The 18,084-nt window shown below is 45.0% G+C and overlaps 1 protein-coding gene across 3 annotated transcripts in view; it reads left to right on the plus strand.

Annotated features, from left to right (window-relative positions):
• Positions 1–7,730, plus strand: part of SLC35D2 (solute carrier family 35 member D2) — a 54,526-nt gene extending 46,796 nt beyond the window's left edge. For 2 of the 3 annotated variants that reach the window (XM_074995111.1, XM_074995110.1), the window contains 3 exons: positions 3,613–3,691; positions 6,299–6,381; positions 7,430–7,729. In XM_074995111.1, coding sequence (XP_074851212.1) covers positions 3,613–3,691; positions 6,299–6,381; positions 7,430–7,532 — 265 coding nt within the window. In that variant the 3' untranslated portion in view covers positions 7,533–7,729. Of the gene's footprint in view, positions 1–3,612; positions 3,692–6,298; positions 6,382–7,429 lie in introns of all 3 variants that reach the window. The other variant, XM_074995112.1, reaches the window with a different exon arrangement.
• Positions 7,731–18,084: the final 10,354 nt, after the last annotated feature.

Genomic DNA, 18,084 nt, shown 5'->3' on the forward strand with positions numbered 1-18,084 from the left:
CATTGCCCATCTGAAAAGTGGAAAAGCACCTGGTCCAGACAACACCCCCACAGAAGCAATCAAGGCAGGTAGTGAAACACCAGTCAACATGATGTATAATCAATTTGGGACCTTGAAGAGATCCCACAAGACTGGAATCATGGCTACCTTACCAAGCTTCCAAAGAAAGGCAACCTGAAGGAATGCAAGCATTGGAGGGGCAGTGTGTTACTGTCTATTCCAGGAAGAGTGTTCCATAGGAAATCGATAGACAGCGCAGGGAAGAACAGGCCAGCTTCCGAAGCAAGAGATCCTGTACTGACCAAATAGCAACTCTCAGAGTGATCATAGAACAGTCACTCAAGTGGAACTCCCCCCTGTACATAATGTTCATAGACTTTGAAAAAGCCTTTGACAGCATTGTTGGAGACACTTTTTCTAAATTGCTGCAACACCATGGTATACCATCCAAAATTATTAACTTGATTTGTTCAACATATGAACCCTCAACATACCAAGTTGTTCACAATGGTGTCTTAACAGAATCCTTCAGCGTACTGTTGGGGGTGCAACAAGGGTGCCTATTGTCACCTTTCCTGTTCTTGATCATAATGGACTGGATTATGAACAGGACAATGGATGGCCATCAACGAGGCATTCAGTGGACACTTTTCAAAGAGCTAGAGGACATTGATTTTGCTGATGATGTCGCCCTCCTTTCACACCAGCATGAAAGAAAAGGTCACAACACTAGACAAAACTGCCTCAGTGACTGGACTGAGAATTAACAAGGGAAAAACCAAGGCAGTGAGGACCAACCAGTCCAACAACTCCACCATCACACTGGGAGGGGATGACCTTGAAGATGTGGAACAGTTCACCAACTTGGGGAGTATTATGGGCATAGATGGAAGAACAGATAAGGATATCAGTGCTAGGATAGGGAAAGCAACAGCTGCATTCAAGACTGTCCGTCCCACATGGAGTTCACAATAATATTTGCAAAGACAAAACTGCAATTCTTCAACACAAATGTGAAGTGTGCTCTTGTATACACGCAAGACCTGGTGTACTAAAACATTTAACAGATCACAAGCTACATTTATTCATAAACAGATGCCTGAGGTTCATCCTTCACATCAAACTGCAAGACTTCATCACAAATGAGGAGCTTTGGAACAGAGCAGGGCAAGAAGCAATTGTCATTGAAATCAAGAGAAGAAAGTGGGGCTAGGCCACACTCTCAGAAAACTATCACCCAGCATAGTTCACCAAGCTCTCACATGGAACCCGCAAGGAAAACACAGAAGAGGAAGACATCGAACAACATGGAGAAGCTCTACTGAGATTGAAGAACAACAACTGCGGTACTCTTGGAGCCAGCTTGAAGTTTTGTCCCAAGACAAAATGAAGTGGAGGAGACTTGTAGATGACCTATGCTCCATGCAGAGTACAAGGGTTAAATAGTAGTAGTATTTCACTGAGTTTTTAATAGGTTGCATGCTCTTCAGGGTAAGGAGCATGTCTGTTTATAAGTTCTTTAAAGCAATTATTTAAACAGGTTCTTTAAACAAGGTTCTTTAAATAGTTTGAGTGTTGTGAAAACGGTGAATAGTAATAAAACAAAAGCCTTTGCTCTAGTTAGCAGAGCAAACAAAAACATAGGAAAGTGAACTGGATTCTATTCGGTCTCACAACATCACCAACTAGTATCAGCTAAATAGAAGTAACAAAGTTAGCGCTACTGGTCGTGATTTAAGAGGCAGAGAAGATGCAGCCTGACTTACATCTTGGACATGGCTTGCACAATTGACATTTATAAAAATCATGTTTAAACATAATCTGAAATATTAGAGTCATTAAAAGTATCTAAAAATTGTAACCCTACAATCAAGGACACCAACTTCCTGCATTTTTGGTGTGTAGTCAACCCCCACTCCACCCCTTTCACCAAGCCTCCACCTCCTCCTGCCCCCACTCCACCCCCACCATGTCTCTTTGTGCCCTGTTTCATCCCCTCCCTTACCTCTTCCTGTGACTGCTTCTCCTCCTCATCCCTCCCAGTGTCTTTTGCACATTGCTGAGCAGTGGATCATGGTGAGGGAGATGCTGGGAAGAAGGGGAAGATTCCGATGGACAGGTGCACTGCTGGTTGGGAGGTGCTGAGAGGAGGAGGAACTGATCCACAGGGCTTCCAGTGGGTGCTGAGCGCCCCACAAAGTTGGCATCTATAGCTACAATGTTGTCTTTTTAGAGTTGCTTGTTCTCCTTTTTTGTTTCCTTTTCTGAATATAAACGCATTTAAAAGGAACTGATGGGTTTGAGGACCTCAGTAAGCCCTTGTTCACGCAACGTCCTGAGAACTTTGAAGTGTTACTGAGCATCCTTGACTCCTGTTGATACTAATGAGAGAAAATGATGCTTAGCACCTCTTAGAAGCTGTCAGTGCTTTGAAGGATCGGGCTTAGTTTAGTTTAGAGCAAAGCTTTTTTCCCAGTGGAATGCAGAGGAAGTTCCGGTACCTTTTTTCCCAGGGCTGCCATTTTTGAAAGGTGGCTGGACAGCTGAGTTGCTTGTGGCTCTTTAAGCAACCTCTTGCGGTTCATGTTGCTGCTGCTTTGCCTCCAGCTCCCTGCCTGCCGATGAAAGAGCAGGACTCAATTTAATTGGTTTAACAGCTGGCGCCAGACATTAAATCAGTTAAATTGAGCACCGCTTTTTCAGTGCTGCTGGTGAGGGAGCTGCCCCTGCCTCACTGTATGTGGGGGAGCCAGAGGGCTGTGGGGAGCCACGTAGCCACGCAAAAGGGAACATGGTGGTTGGCAAAGGAGCAGCAGCGTGTGGCGCTCCTTTTGAAATGTAAGTGAATCCTGGGTTGGGGAGGGGCAGTTTGGGAGGGATTAAAGGTTGGGGTTGGTTTGGGGCCATGGGGAGTGTTCAAAGGCTGGTGGCAGGTTGGGGCTGCGAGGGAGCAGTGGGTTAAGGTTTCGGTGGATTGGGTCCAGTGGTGGCAGTTAAAGCCTGGCTGTGGGGTAGAGGGGTTAAAGCCTGTCTTGGGGGGGGCAGGGGATTAAGACTGGCAGTGGGTTGGGGCTGCAGGGGGATTAAAGTCTCGTCACTGGGGGGAGGGGGGGTTAAGGCTGGTAGTGGAGGGGGTGAGGGTTAAACCTGGCAGCAGGTTAGGGCCGTGGGGGTACTAGGGTTGGTTAAGGATGTGGTGAGTTGGGGACGGAGGGGTGGGGGAGGTTAAGCTTGGTGGTGGATTAGGGCTGCGGGGGGGAAGGGGTTAAGACAGGGGGTTGGGGGCAGTGTTCCGTACCTTTTTTCCCAGAAAAAAAGTACTAGTTTAGAAGCAGTCCACAAACCTATGGACAGAGATAGAAACACAAGCTCTATAAATGAAGCTATAGCAGAATTTAGCACCAGAAGTACTATTGTAAACTATCTGGGTCACACTGAAGTGGGGCCATGCTGTATTGTACTTAATATAGCTCAGTGTCAGGCTTGTTTTACTTTAAAAGTCATAAGTCTTTTACTTAAGATTAACTGGAATACCACTATATAACACTGAATTGTTTAATAGAGTCATGTGGAATGAATGTACTAAGATTTGTTTTTTTGTTTTCACCTTAGTTTTCTCTTAATGTATTCTACAGTCCTGTGCAGCCATTACAATTCTGCACTTACGACAACAGTGGTTGGTGCAATAAAGGTAAGTGGTAGCAGGGGAAAAGAGAAAGAACTTTGAAACAGATGGTGAAAAATACATCAGGCATCTTGGTGATGTTGTAAATGTTTGTATGAGCTGGAAACTCAACAACAGGCTCCTATGTGTTGGGATGGTGGTGCTAGATTTGTCAGTACCAGAGTTCTTCACTGGGAGAAATTACATTATTCTCTAAAGACTAACTGAAGCTCAGACATATTGTAGAAATTAATCCTTGTCTACATGATAAAGCTGCACCAGTATAAATTTTAAACTGATTTAGTTAATCTGATGCATGATCCTGCGTGAACACACTTATTTCAGATTGAGTGACTTTGGTTATTTTAAATTACTTTCTGATTAATTTAAACTTTCTTTAAACCAAATTAAGAACGTCTGCATCACTGTATGTATCAGTTTAGCTGCACCAAATTAAAGTGGCTTAAGTGCAACTCCCTCATATAGATAAACCGTAAGTGTTCGTGATGAGGTAAATGAATACACATGCATCTCTTACCACCCAATTCATAGAGGAGAACGCAAGAGTTACCATATGAAGGAAGAATACTAGGTTTTGGTTTTTGTTTTTGTTTTTTTTTTAAAGCTCAATAAAATGATTCTCAGTCTGAACAAAGGACAGAAGATCCTAAGCATCTCCTCAAGAACGGTCTTGGGCAGATTGGATACACAAGTATAGAGAAGCATCCTTGGATAGCTGAGGGAAATAGTGCCTCCAACACATTTAAATTTATCACAGAAAGACTAAAGTTGCTGTCATCTGAATGTTTTATGATGGTAGCAAGTATTAAAGTGGAAACCTTATTTTTTCATATCTGATCCATCTCTTGTTGTGAACATGTGACTGAAACATCTAGATAGAGCACATTACAATCCAGAAAATAACTAAATAAATGCAGTTCATTGTAAATGCGGAAGAATCAATGCTATAGACATGCTTTTCCACACTGGTTCATATATGCCCATCCTAAATTTGCAGTGACACATGAATCCTTTTAGGTGTCCCAACACGTTCAAGGAAACAAGGATCTTCCAATATATGAAGACCCAAATAGCATACTGAATTTTCTGACTTAAATCTACAAAACCTTTTTGGCTAGCACAGCAGAACCGCTGAATACTTGGGTTTTCTCTGGAAAATCAATGGTGAGCAAGGTGGAAGGATGCCAGTATTCTAAACAAACAATTAAGAACCCAACCAAAGACTCTTTTGGCTTTTCATTCCCCTTGGAAGTATGGTCCACTTTGAATCACACCCACATAGCAGATGGCACATGATCCTACCTTCCCCATAAATGGGGACTGAGATGCATGCCTGTTTATGGCTGTTGAAATGGATTTCATACCAGGGAAAACAATAGATATCCCACATGATCTTATCGTGGTGAAAATCTGCCATCCGCTCTGTCACCTAAAGCAATTAGTTGAATTGTCAACTCAACCAAGACTTGGACTTGGACATTTCTGTTTTTAAGCCCCACAACAGAAGACAACGACTAAGTAAAAATAACATAACTAATTTCTGAAAAGCTTATTTTTTTAATTTTGAAAGGCGCTTAATTATTTCATTGACTGTATTAGACATGCAGACTTGTGAAACAACAGTGTTGGCAAAATGAGCACAGTACATAGAAACCTTTCCTTCTGTCTTCAAGAATTTTTTTTCCTTTTGTCTTAAACTTAATTTTTTTTTTATTAAATAGTGTGTCCGTGTTGACTTTCAGCCAAATGGCCCGGCTTTCTTTTAATTCTGCAAAGCAAAACAGTGAATCTTGTAGGAAAACCATAAATTGTTTTTTAATGATGAATTTTACTTTCCAACATTTTTTTCCCCTTGTTGGAGAATGTGAGACTTATTTTCAGTGAACTGGACGTGAAATGAATCTTAGAATATGTTTTCACTTTGAGAAAGTTAAGTACACACCATAGGTTATCTAATCCAAGTCAAATACAAGTCCAGTTAAAATGGCTGTGAAAACAGCAATTAGTTTTCAACTTAGGTTATCAGGACGAGTTAGAGGCTAAAGGGCAGGAAAGGGTTGAATTTGAACTTCTAGCCTAAATTAAAGGCTAAGTTGTTGCACCTTTTTGCAATGAAGAGGAACTCTTTTGATATTGCAAAAAGTAGCATGGGGGGGGGCGGGGCGGAAGCTGGTAAAGTTTGTTTCTACAGTGGAAGAGCTGGGTACAAATCTGAATAGCTGCACTTCTACACAATTGCAGACCTAAATTAAGAAGGAATAGACACAGTTGCTGATATTTTCACCTGAAAGAGAGAGGCTGAGCTCAGCTGAAAATGTGCGCTGCAAAGACGGTACATAGAAAAGTGTTAAATAGTCTTTGTAATGTTTGGTCCTTCAAAAACTTTCTGCCTGAATCAGCTTGTAGTAAATTCTTAATGTAGGAAAATGATGCATGTTTACTATACATGGTTTTTGTGTTACCACTAAACTCACCACACTGTGAAACTGATTCGACAAATAGTTTTGAAGGGCCAACAACTAAAAATGTACAAAAGCAAATTAACTTGGTGAGACACAAATTCTCAGAGTCTGAAATGGTTTAGTAAATAAATGGCTTTTGCTTTCTTTTCAGAATATATCCATCGCTTACATTGGAATGTTGGTTGGTGGAGATTACATATTCTCTACATTAAACTTTATAGGCCTAAATATTTGGTGAGTGGAATTTCAATGGTCTTCATTTGGTAAGACTTGAGAAGCTATTTCTTAATGAGGACTAGTTTTTGTTTTATTTTTATTGTTGTTGTTTTGTCTGGCTAGTTTGACCTAGGTAGTTTTGAGATGCAAGTCTGGGCAAGTGCTCCATGTTGCCTCAGGAGGTAAAATTCATTAGGGTTGTTGATGTTTGTTTCAGCATATTGATTTCGGCATGTCAAGATTATAATTATGAAGACATGCCTGCAGTTTTACTACTAGGAGCTGTAGCTCATTATTTTTTATGAGCAGAACTGGGCCTTGTCAGTTTGAGGATGAGACATCCAAGGAAACTCCAGGTATTGCAGGAAATGGGAATTTTGCTTCAGTGAAATGTGCTCCTCCCTGTGACTTGTCACTGAATCTGTGTGCCACAATAGTGCATGTTCTTAAAATCTTTTATGTTACCTGAATCCTACCCCATATGGGCACCAGAGGGTGGTTTGTTGATTTCCCCTCCTCCAGTCTGTTCAAGGCCAGATTCTTAGCTCATGGAAATCGGTGTACTTTTAAGCCAGTTGTAAGCAAACTTTTTACGTCAGGCCCCACTTCTTGTCCCTGCAGTTAGCAGGGACCTACAACCTGTCTAATGTCATCGATACCAATGGAAATTTCAGTTATGTTCGTACAGAAAAAATACCCTTTTGGCACGAGTAAGAAAATAAGTCTGTAGAATGTAAAAATGTTATCAATCGCTATGTAAATGCGAATACACATCCATAAAACCAGTAATGTATTTCAACATTTTAATTAAATGGATGAGCCTGAGACCCAGCAGCCAATCATGCTGGGCCCTGGGCCCCCTTCTGAAATTTCACACCCCCTTGAGGGGGCCCGCCCCCCACTTTGCTCATCCCTGCTCTAAGCCATACAACTGTACACGAGATGATAATCAGGCTCTGTTTGTCTGTTAAGCACTTTGAAATCTTCTGGAAGGCAGGTTGTTCCATGCTTGCTGTCAAAAATTGTGTATGTACCACTGACACCACTTCTGCTCTCTCTTCTTTAGCATGGCAGGAGGACTGAGATACTCGTTTTTAACATTACGAGAAAACAACAAGCCTAAGCAGCCTGCAGATGAAGAAAACATATGTCTTCATTCAAAGAGCTAGCAGAAATGAATAGCGTGAAAGGCAGTGAAGATGTAAGCTCTCTAAACAGCACTGTTGTGGAGTCCATCAAGCACAGGCAGCAGGAATGCATCTGAAATGAGAAAACTACCTCAGTTACTGGCTCAGAAGTGTTCTGACACATAGGCTATGTCTACACCTTGAAATAAAATTGACTTTTAATGAATTTGATTTTAACCTCGTTCTTATGAATTTGAATTTGTGTCCTCAAACATTTCAGAAATTCAGCCCACCGTTTCTCCGTGTCGAGTTAACATATCTCCATTGCTTTATCCAAGTTCAACTGCATGAGCAATGCCTTGTGGGTACCTATTCCCCAGTGCCTTAGACCTGTTGCATTCTGGGGGTTTTGTACAACTGAGTTGTGGAGGAAAAAATTTTCCGCAGTTGCTTGTAGGTATTTGATGTCACAATCCCAAAATGCAAAGCACTGTCTCAGAATTCAGAGCACCCACTAACCGCACGAAAACGAATGGGTAATCATGCCATTTTCTCTGTCACAGTGCTAAAACAAGCATGGATCCTTCAATGCTTCAAGTCATTGCACAGACCATCACAGCAACTTCCTGGAATGTTGTACACTATTTCTTTTGACTACAAAGGGAGATGGTTGAGAATGATGATAATAAAGATTTTGAAGAGGAAATTGCTCAACTGCATTCCAGGAACTCAGAATTGCTGGCTGCCCTGGATATATTGTTGACAAGAGTGGAGTGGTGGTTTTGGACTTGTGAAACCAGCACACGCTGGTGGGACCACATCGTTTTGGAGTCCTTGAAGGACCAACAGTGGGTCCAGAAATTTCACATGTGCAAGTCAACTTTTATGGAACTTTGTGACGTGCTGGCCTCCACCATGAAGTGCAGCAACACAAGAATGAGGCTGGCTTTAACTGTTCAGAAACGAGTGGAAATTGCATTGTGGAAGTTTGTATGCTGGACAGTTACTGGTCAGTGGCAAATCAGTTTGGGGTGGGCAGATCTACAGTGGCATCCATGGAGGTGCAAGTAGCCAGTGCAGTCTGACAGCCTCTCCTGAGGAAGACCATGACAAGCCACAGTGGATGGCTTTGCCGCCATGGGGTTTCCTAACTGTGGTAGGGCAATAGATAGCCTGAACATCCCCATCATGGCCCTGGACCACCTGGCCTCTGAGTATCTAAACAGAAAGGGGTTCTTCTCAATGGTGTTGCAGGAGTTGGTAGATCACAAAGTTCGTTTCAGCGACATCAACGTGGGATGGTCAGGGAAGGTTCATTGCGCGCACATCTTCAGAAATTCTGGTCTGTACAGAAAGCTCATGGAAGGGACTTTTTGCCCAGATTGGAAAATCAAGATTGGCAATGTGGAGGTCCCCATTGTAATATTGAGTGACCCTTCTTACCCTCTGCTTCCTTGCCTCATGGAGCCCTACATAAACCATGGCTTTCACAGAAAGAATACTTTTACTTGGGGAGAGGGGGTTAAGTTGCAGGTAGAAGAGTGGATGTAAAGGGAGGGTTATTTTCACCAAAAGTTAAGCAGCTGTGCTATCAGCCCTACCTCCTGGCACCGGCTTCCCTGTACTGTGAGTCCTCTGCAGACCTTGACTTAGCAGTGGGCAGCTGTGGTATCGGCCCTCTCCATACCCTCCTGGGTCCTTCTGCTGTGTGTCTTTTGTAGACCTTGCCATTGCAGTGGGCAGTTGTACTATTGACCCTCTCCACCCCTGCCAGGGTCCCTCTGCCACGAGTCCTCTGCGGACCTAGCCATAGTGGTGGGCAGCTGTGTCATCATCCCTTTCCATCCCCACAAGTTGCCTCAATGATTTGTTCAGCCCAGCACACATGGATACCAAAAAATCACACAGTGGTTGTCATCAAAAGCAGTGCTGTGGAGGGAATCCCACTGCAGCTCAAGCATGGAGCACAGGACCTCGGTTTGGTTGCTCATTGCCATAATGAGCTTTGCCTCATCCTCCCTCGGGTGTGCCATTTGCTCTCTCTTGAACTCAAGCACAGTCTATTGCCACTGTGCTGTGCCTGCTATGCTTTCAGTGGCTTCTGCTTGAGCCCATTCCATGTGCTGCTTGGACCTTTTGCACTTCCTCGCCCTGTTTCCCACACTGGGGATGCCGGCTGCAACGTGAAGGTCAAAATTGAGATATGTTACGCTTACAAGAAGCACTTGGGATCTTTTCAGGGGGATAAGGTAACATGCCGCATATATTAGTAATATAACAAGTAGCATATGTTTTGCATATACACACACCCTGCAGATGTTATAATTACCAGTGTGTTGCTCACCCCAACTTACTGATCAGGTAAGTCAGGTGCGAGGAGGCAGAACAGGACTCTTCCAGTCTGGGCTGGCACTTTAAGTCTTAACAGGATGGATCCCAAAGAATAATACAAGACACCCCCAACTCTTATAGGGATTTCCTTCGTGCAAGCCTATGCATTTTTGCTGTCGGGCTTTAATCAGTCACTTAGCATCACAATCAGTCCTTCTGCAAGAACAACTTTATGTTGCAGTTATCTGATATCAGTATGTGGGCGACCCTTCCTGGGTGGTGTTTTCTGGGAAAGTTGTTATCAGTTCCCTATCAAGGGGTGCTTGTCCCTAACTTTGAGGCTCATCAATCTGCCAGGTCCAGTCTTCCCAGTGCAGTTGTCTTAGTTATTTGGTGTCCCTGAGTCTTCAGCCCCACCTCTGGTCATCTCGTATGCAGTGGTCTTTATGCCTCTCTCTGTAGAAGCATTTCTCTCATTCACACCAGCACCACATTTACATAAGTGTAACAGGGAACGGAGAGTAACAAAGTTTTTTTCTAACACTATCATCACTATGCATTACAGTTTAACATTAAAATACACCAATATTACACAGAGCAGGAACTAAGTTAACAAAGCTGCCTGGTGCTAAGGCGTAAGGCCTGCATCATGTAGGTAATTAGTGTCGCAACATACACCCATTATAACTAATTTATTGCCTGCAAAACTATAATGTTACATTGTTTATATTGATTATAACTAATTTATTGTGCATTATAATAAGATACAGATACAGTTCACACAAAGCGCTTACCCATGAAATGGATGGGTCTCTGTCTTTACAATCAGTGAAGCTTTCTTTTTGCAAGGCCGCTTAAGGCTTCTTAAGGATGACAAGGATTCAAACTGTGCATTGCACAAGCCATTGCTTATCCATACTGTTTCATTGTGGACATAGTAAATTATTGTCTGTTTAACGAGGGGTGCAAAGCAGGGGAAGCAGCCATGTGGCAAAGGGAAATGGTTCGATTCCAGCCTCCTGGACAACTAGGTGAGGAGGGATCCATGTACAGTGAAAAGAAAAGTGGGGGGAGAGGGAAGTTTTCCAGCAGTATGCTGGGGGAAAAAATGTTTCTCAGCAGTCACTAGAGCAGTCCTCACTGGTGGGGAGGCCATGTAAAGCATAGAAAACCAGTGCTGGACATGTTGCATGGTGAGGAGGAAGGGTTGCATTCCACCTGCATGGATGGCTGGGTGGGGAGAGATCCCTGTAAAGTGAGAACAAATGTGTGGGGTGAAGAGCGTTGAGAGGAGAGAAGGCCTGGAGAGCCTGCCAGCTGAGCAGAGCGGGGAAGACGAAGCCCCTGACAGCCATGTGGTGCACCAGTGTGTTCCAGGGGAATGTGAAAGGGCAGGCTGTATTGCAAAGAAATCCAATCCAAATTCCCATGCTTCTTTAGATTGCCAGCGAAGACATCACCCTCCTAAGAAAGATAGCATAAAAGAAGAGATGCTTATCCTGTGTAAGCACAAGTATGGAAAAATTGCCAAAATGTTGTGTGGTGCCATGATACCAGATCGCTATCTGGTTGCCGGGATGGCAAGGTGTGCTACTGTGGAAGCCACAATAAGTCAGGCCTGCCCAAAAACCTTGTGAAAAAATATAAGTACCTGGATGAGGCCTTCCTGGAGAACTCCAAAAAGGATAAGCACTGCATCCCCGGAAATGCTAACATGCTGTTCTGAGGGGTGTAGATCCATAGAAAACCTATACCCATACCTAAACCTAGCTGCAACCCATTTGTAGTGTTCAGAAAAAAATACTCACCAGAACAGCTGGGCTCCTGGGGTTTGGGGACTGGTGTAGAGGGAACCAGCCTAGAGAGGACAGGCTCCAGGTCTATGCTGAAGAGCTGCAGGCTGTCGGGAACTGCTTCCTTAGGCCCCTGCTGGTTGCCACCATCCTCCTCTCCATTGGCCTCTTTATCCTGACCCCTCAGCTTCTCTTGGCTCACCATTTACTTCAGGAGAGGTGAAATTCAGAACTGTTGAAATTCAAAATGGGCAGTGTGGTTGGGTTCTCCCCAGGAAGCATGTGCAGCTGTTCATAATAGCAGGTCTTTGGAGATGACCTGGACTGCCAGTTGGGTTCCTGGACTTTGTGATACACCTGCCAGAGTTCTTTCACCTTCACCTGGCATAGCACTGAATCCCGAGAGCTAACCTCTGGTGCTCATCCTGCATGACATCGTCTCCAATAGGTCCTCATTTCTCTTTGACACTCTAAGTCTACTTAACACTGATTCCTTGCCACAAACTGCATGAAGATCCAGAATCCTCCTGATGGCTCCATGCTGGAGCTCTCTTTCAACCCTGAGAACTAAGCAGACTACTCATGATTGTAGTCTGGAGCTAAGGAGGAGTATTAACATGTAGCTGGAGAATAGCGGGGAGTAATCAGGCAAGTGAAAGCCATATTGGAACTGCATCTGGCAAGGGATGTGAAGGGTAACAGGAAGGGTTCCTACAGGCATGTTAACAATAAGCAGTTTATCAGAGAAGGTGGGGGGCCTTTCCTGGATGAGAGAGGTAACTTAGTGACAGATGAAGTAAGAAACGCTGAAGTACTCAATGCTTTTTTTGCCTTCATCTTTGTGGACAAAGACAGTTCCCACATTATGGTGCTAGACAATGCAGTGTGGGAAGGTGGAGGGCCACGATCGGTGGGGAAGGAACAACTTATGAGCTATCTAGAAAAATTAGATGTACATAAATCCATGGGTCTGGATTTAATGCACCCACGGGTACTGAGAGAATTGGGAGATGTTATTGCCAAGCCTTTGGCCATTATCTTTGAAGGCTCTTGGAGATCGGGAGAGATCCTGGATGACCGGAAAAAGGCAAATGGAGTGTCCATCTTTAAAAAAGGAAAGAAGGACAATTCAGGGAACCATAGACCGGCCAGCCGTACCTCAATCCCTGGGAAAATAATGGAGGGGATCCTCAAGGACTCCATTTTGAAGCACTAGGAAAAGGGGAAAGTGATCAAGAGTAATCAACATAGATTCACCAAGGGAAAGTCATGTCTGAGGTAACAGGGTCAGTGGATATGGGGAAGTCAGTGGGTGATATAACTTGACTTCAGCAAAGCTTTTGATACAGTCTCCCACAACATTGTTGCCCATAAACTAAGGGAGTGTGGGTTAAATCCATGGACTACAAGATGGATAGAAAGCTGGCCCAACAGGTAGTGGTCAATGGCTCAATATCTGGATGGGGGTTGGTTTCAAGCAGTATGCTGCAAGGCTTGGTTCTGGGGCCAGTGTTGTTCAAACTCTTTATTAGTGACCTAGATGAGGGACTGAATTGCACCCTCAGCAAGTTGATGGATGACACAAAGCGAGGTGGAGACATAGATACATTGGAGAGAGGATCCAGAAAGACCTGGACAAATTGGAGGATTGGGCCAAAAGAAATCTGATGCAGTTCAAAGAGGAGAACTGTAGAGTCCTGCACTTGGGACAGAACAATCCCAAGCATTGTTATAGGCTGGGGACCGACTGGCTAAGCAGCAGTACAGCGGAAATGGACCTAGAGATTATGGTGGATGAAAGGCTGGATATGAGTAAACAGTGTTCCATTGTAGCCAAGAAGGCTAATGGCATATTGGGGTGCATTAGGAGGAGCATTTTGAGCAGATCCAGAGAAGTGGTTGTTCCCCTCCATTTGGCACTGGTGAGGCCACATCTGGAGTCCTGTGTCCAGTTTTGGGGCCCCCAGTATAAAAAGGATGTGGAAGTGCTGGAGCAGGTTCAGCGGAGGGCAACAAAAGTGATTAAGAGGCTGGAGCACATGACCTATGAGGAGAGACTGAGGGATTTGAGCTTGTTTAGTTTACAGAAGAGAAGACTGAGGGGGTGATTTAATAGCAGCCTTCAAATTCCTGAAGGGGAGCTTTAAAGAGGACACTGAGAAACTGTTCTTAATGGTGTCAGCAGAACAAGGAGCAATGGTCTGAAGTTACAGAAGGAGAGGTGTAGGTTGGATATTAGGAAAAAACTGGAATGCGTTGTCTAGAAAGGTGGTGGATTCTCCATCCCTTGATGTTTTCAAGTCCCAGCTTGACAAGGTCCTGGCTTGGATGATTTAGATGGGGTTGATCCTGCTTCAGGCAGAGGGATGGATTAGATGATTTCCTGATGTTCCTTCCAGCCCTATGATTTTATCATTATCAGAAATGGCTACCAATGAGATGGCTACTAATGCAGTGTGATGGGTAAAAGAAACTTTTAGTTCTGGGCACTCCTTCTATATTCCAGGCTTGCTGGTGAAGAACTCAAATTTGCAGATTTTCTTTTGCCTACTTGCTGCACATCTGGGCTACGTCTACATGTGAAGCCTACATCGAAGTAGCCTATTTCGATGTGGTGACATCGAAATAGGCTATTTCGATGAATAACGTCTACACGTCCTCCAGGGCTGCCAACGTCGATGTTCAACATCGACGTTGCGCAGCACCACATCGAAATAGGTGCAGCGAGGGAACGTCTACACGCCACAGTAGCACACATCAAAATAAGGGTGCCAGGCACAGCTGCAGACAGGGTCACAGGGCGGACTCAACAGCCAGCTGCTCCCTTAAAGGGCCCCTCCCAGACACACTTGCACTAAACAGCACAAGATACACAGAGCCGACAACGAGTTGCAGACCCTGTGCATGCAGCATGAATCCCCTGCTGCAGCAGCAGCAGCCAGAAGCCCTGGGCTAAGGGCTGCTGCACACGGTGACCATAGAGCCCCACACGGGCTGGAGAGACAGCGTCTCTCAACCCCCCAGCTGATGGCTGCCATGGAGGACCCCACAATTTCGACGTTGCGGGACGCGGATCGTCTACACGGTCCCTACTTCGACGTTGAACGTCGAAGTAGGGCACTATTCCGATCCCCTCATGAGGTTAGCGACTTCGACGTCTCGCCGCCTAACGTCGAAGTTAACTTCGAAATAGCGCCTGATGCGTGTAGCCACGACGGGCGCTATTTCGAAGTTAGTGCCGCTACTTCGAAGTAGCATGCACGTGTAGACACAGCTCTGGAGAGCAACAGAGATGGAAGCGTCCATACATAATGAGTAACCACATAAGTTTTTAAGATGCATATGGGACACTTCTAGAGGCTAATAAATTCAATTTTAAGACATGGCACTTCCTTACTGGGCCTTATTCGAAGTTTTAAATTTGAAAGTGCCACTACACGCAGCTGGTTTTGACAATGTTATATCGATATTAGTGCTCCCTAAAACCAAGCTAATGGTATTTACAGTGAAAACAGTGATGTTGTAATATTGAGTTAACTGCCTTAAATTTGACTTTATCATGTAGTGTAGACACAGCCTTAGTGTCTCAGCTTATTTTTGTTTTATTCTTTTACATAAAGACTGACATGTGGGAACATCTAGTCAAAGTAATTGGCTACTTGTGAGTCTCTTCAGTCTTCATGTCACTGTCAATGTTTGTACTCAACCAAACCTTAAACTTCTTAATCTGTTTTTATTGGTCCTTGCAAGACAAAACTCCCATTGAAAACCCTAGGGGGCTTGATTCACTTCTGTCTTGTACCTTGTGTACATATTTACTCCTACAAGGAGTGTGTACAACACTACCAAATCAAAAAGGTTTTACGCCTATTTTGCACTAGTGTAAATGATTGCACCACTGGACCCTGGATGTTTGTCCTGTATAAGGAGTCAGAGTTACCCTTACCCAAATGCAGAATATGCGGTTGCACAGCGCACCTGAAAATTTTGCAGCACCATTGGGTGTTAGTATCCACCCATTTCCTATCCTCGTTCTATGGCTCTGCTTCCTCTGGAAGGAATCTAATTCAGCGGTTCCCAAACTTTTCTGCATCACACCCCCCTTTTGATTTTTGAGGAACCTTCACACCCCGCACCCCCCCTTGACAAAAAATTCAATTAGTTATTTAATATAAACACAAAAACTTGACATAAAAATGTGATTTAGCATTAAAAATAAGCACAAATAGTTTTTCTGGGCCCCTGGCAGGTGCCTGGTGCAGTCCCAGCTGGCCAGCTGCCCGAGCCCGAGGTCAACTGCCAGAGCTGCCCCCACCAGCCGCCTGCCTGCCTGCCTGAGACCTGTGCTGCCAGAGATGCCCACCCAAGCCCCACACCTCCAGAGCCAGCTGCCTTCTCGTCCTCTGGCCACTTGAGCCCCGTGTTGCTGGAACAGCCCTCGCCGTGGGCCAGCCACCCAAGCCACCCACCCAAGCTGGCCAGGGACAGCTGCCCACCTGCCTGCCCAAGCCACCTGAGCCCCATGCTGCTGGGGCCTGCCGCCTGCGCTGCCGGGGCCAGCTGCCTAAGACCCACACTGCTGGGGCCAGCTGCCCGCCCACCAGCCTGATCTCCCCAAGCCCTATGCTGTTGGGGCCAGCTGCCAGCCTGAGCCACCTCAGCCCCTGTGATGCTGGGACCAGCTGCCCAAGCCCCAGGAGTCCTGCAAGCCAGCCAGCTGCCTGAGCCCCACAAGCCCTGGGAGCCACCCACCCAAGCCCCTCCCCTCCCACAAAGCCAGACACCAGCAGCCTTCTGCTCTTACCCCACCCCCCTCACCTGAGTCAGGCACCCCCAGCCTCCCCATCTAACCCCATGCTCCTCCTCCCCCCACAACCCACACTCACGCCCCTTTGCAGGAGGCAGCTAGCTCCATGTGGGTCTTTGCTGGATGCCTGGCTGTTACAGCGGCTGCGCCTAGTCACCCACGTAAAATGGCAGGGGCTGAGAGCCAGAAACAAAGGCCGGGTCTTTCTTTGTATGAGAAGAATGATGTCAGGGGGCGGGGGGGGGCGCTGGGAAGCTTCATGCCACCCCTGGAATTTCTTCAGGCTCTTGCCCCCCAGTTTGGGAAACCATAATGTAGATAAAAGTGAAAAACCCTACCAGGCCTATTAGCAGAGCTGTGACAGAGCTATTCAAGAGGCAATGTAGCCACTCACCAGGCATTTGCCAGCCCGTCAGTTTCTGAATTTACGGAGTTAGTCTATAGGATGTTAAAGTAAAATTTGTTTTTAAAAAAATTCATTACTATGTTGTTGAAGATTATAAAAATCACATCTCTAAAAAATCTTCCCCCATCCTGGCTGCCGTCTCGCACAGGGACACTAGTTTAATAGTATTGTGTAGGGTCCTATAAATCCTAAGGCCTGTCCTGTAAGTAGTGATTGAAAAATGAATAAGAAGTCCTGTTTGCACCCTATAGACTAACACATATTTTGGAGCATAAGCTTCTGTGGGCAAAGACCTGCTTCATCAGATGCGTATGGCACTCAGAGTACAGCCCAGTATGTTTTGAATAAGGAGTCCACCTCTTATCCTACCAGTCTCTGCTCAGTCCTTCCAAAAAAACTGTCATTCCCTAGGATATCAAAGTCTGTTGCCCCAATCATGATTTTTTTGTCTTTAATGGATTATTCTGACTTGCTTTGTGATAAATACAAGGAAGAGCTGGGCAGTGAGAGAAATATTTATTGTTTGATGAGAAATAATATGATTGATTAGCCAGTGCTATGTAGAAAAGTATGAGAGAGACCAGACAGGTAAATTAGTTTCTGCGCAGTTATGCATACTTTGATATCAAAGGTCACCTTCTGCATTGAGGAGTAGTCCACTGAGGAGTACACAAAGAAACTACAGCATCTGCTCAAGACCCTCCCTACAAAAACACAGGAACAAAATCTAGACAAACACACCCCTAGACACCAACCAGGTTTATTCTATCTACTACCCAAAATCTGGGGAATCCCAGATGCCCCATCGTCTCAGGCATTGGCACTCTCACTACAGGATTGTCTGGATATGTGGAGTGTCTACTCAGACCCAATGCTACCAGCTTTCTTTGAGATACCACCAGCTTTTTTAGGAAACTACAATTCATTGGTGACCTTCCTGAAAACACCATCCTGGCCACCATGGATGTAGAGGCCCTTTACGCCAGTATCCCATATGAAGATGGACTCCATGCTGTTAGGAACATTATCCCTGATGAGACTGAGGCACAAATGATGGTGGAGCTTTGTGAAATTCTCCTCCTCCACAACTATTTCAGATCCGAGGACAATTTATACCTTCAAATTAGTGGCACCATTATGGGCACCCTCATGGCCCCACAGTATGCCAACGTTTTTATGGCTGATGAACACCGCTTCCTCAGCTCTCATCTCCTAATGCCCCTGCTCTACTTGCACTACATTGATGACATCCTGTCC

This window comes from Carettochelys insculpta, chromosome 5 (genome assembly GCF_033958435.1).
Source record: "Carettochelys insculpta isolate YL-2023 chromosome 5, ASM3395843v1, whole genome shotgun sequence".
Classification (NCBI taxonomy): Eukaryota; Metazoa; Chordata; order Testudines; family Carettochelyidae; genus Carettochelys; species Carettochelys insculpta.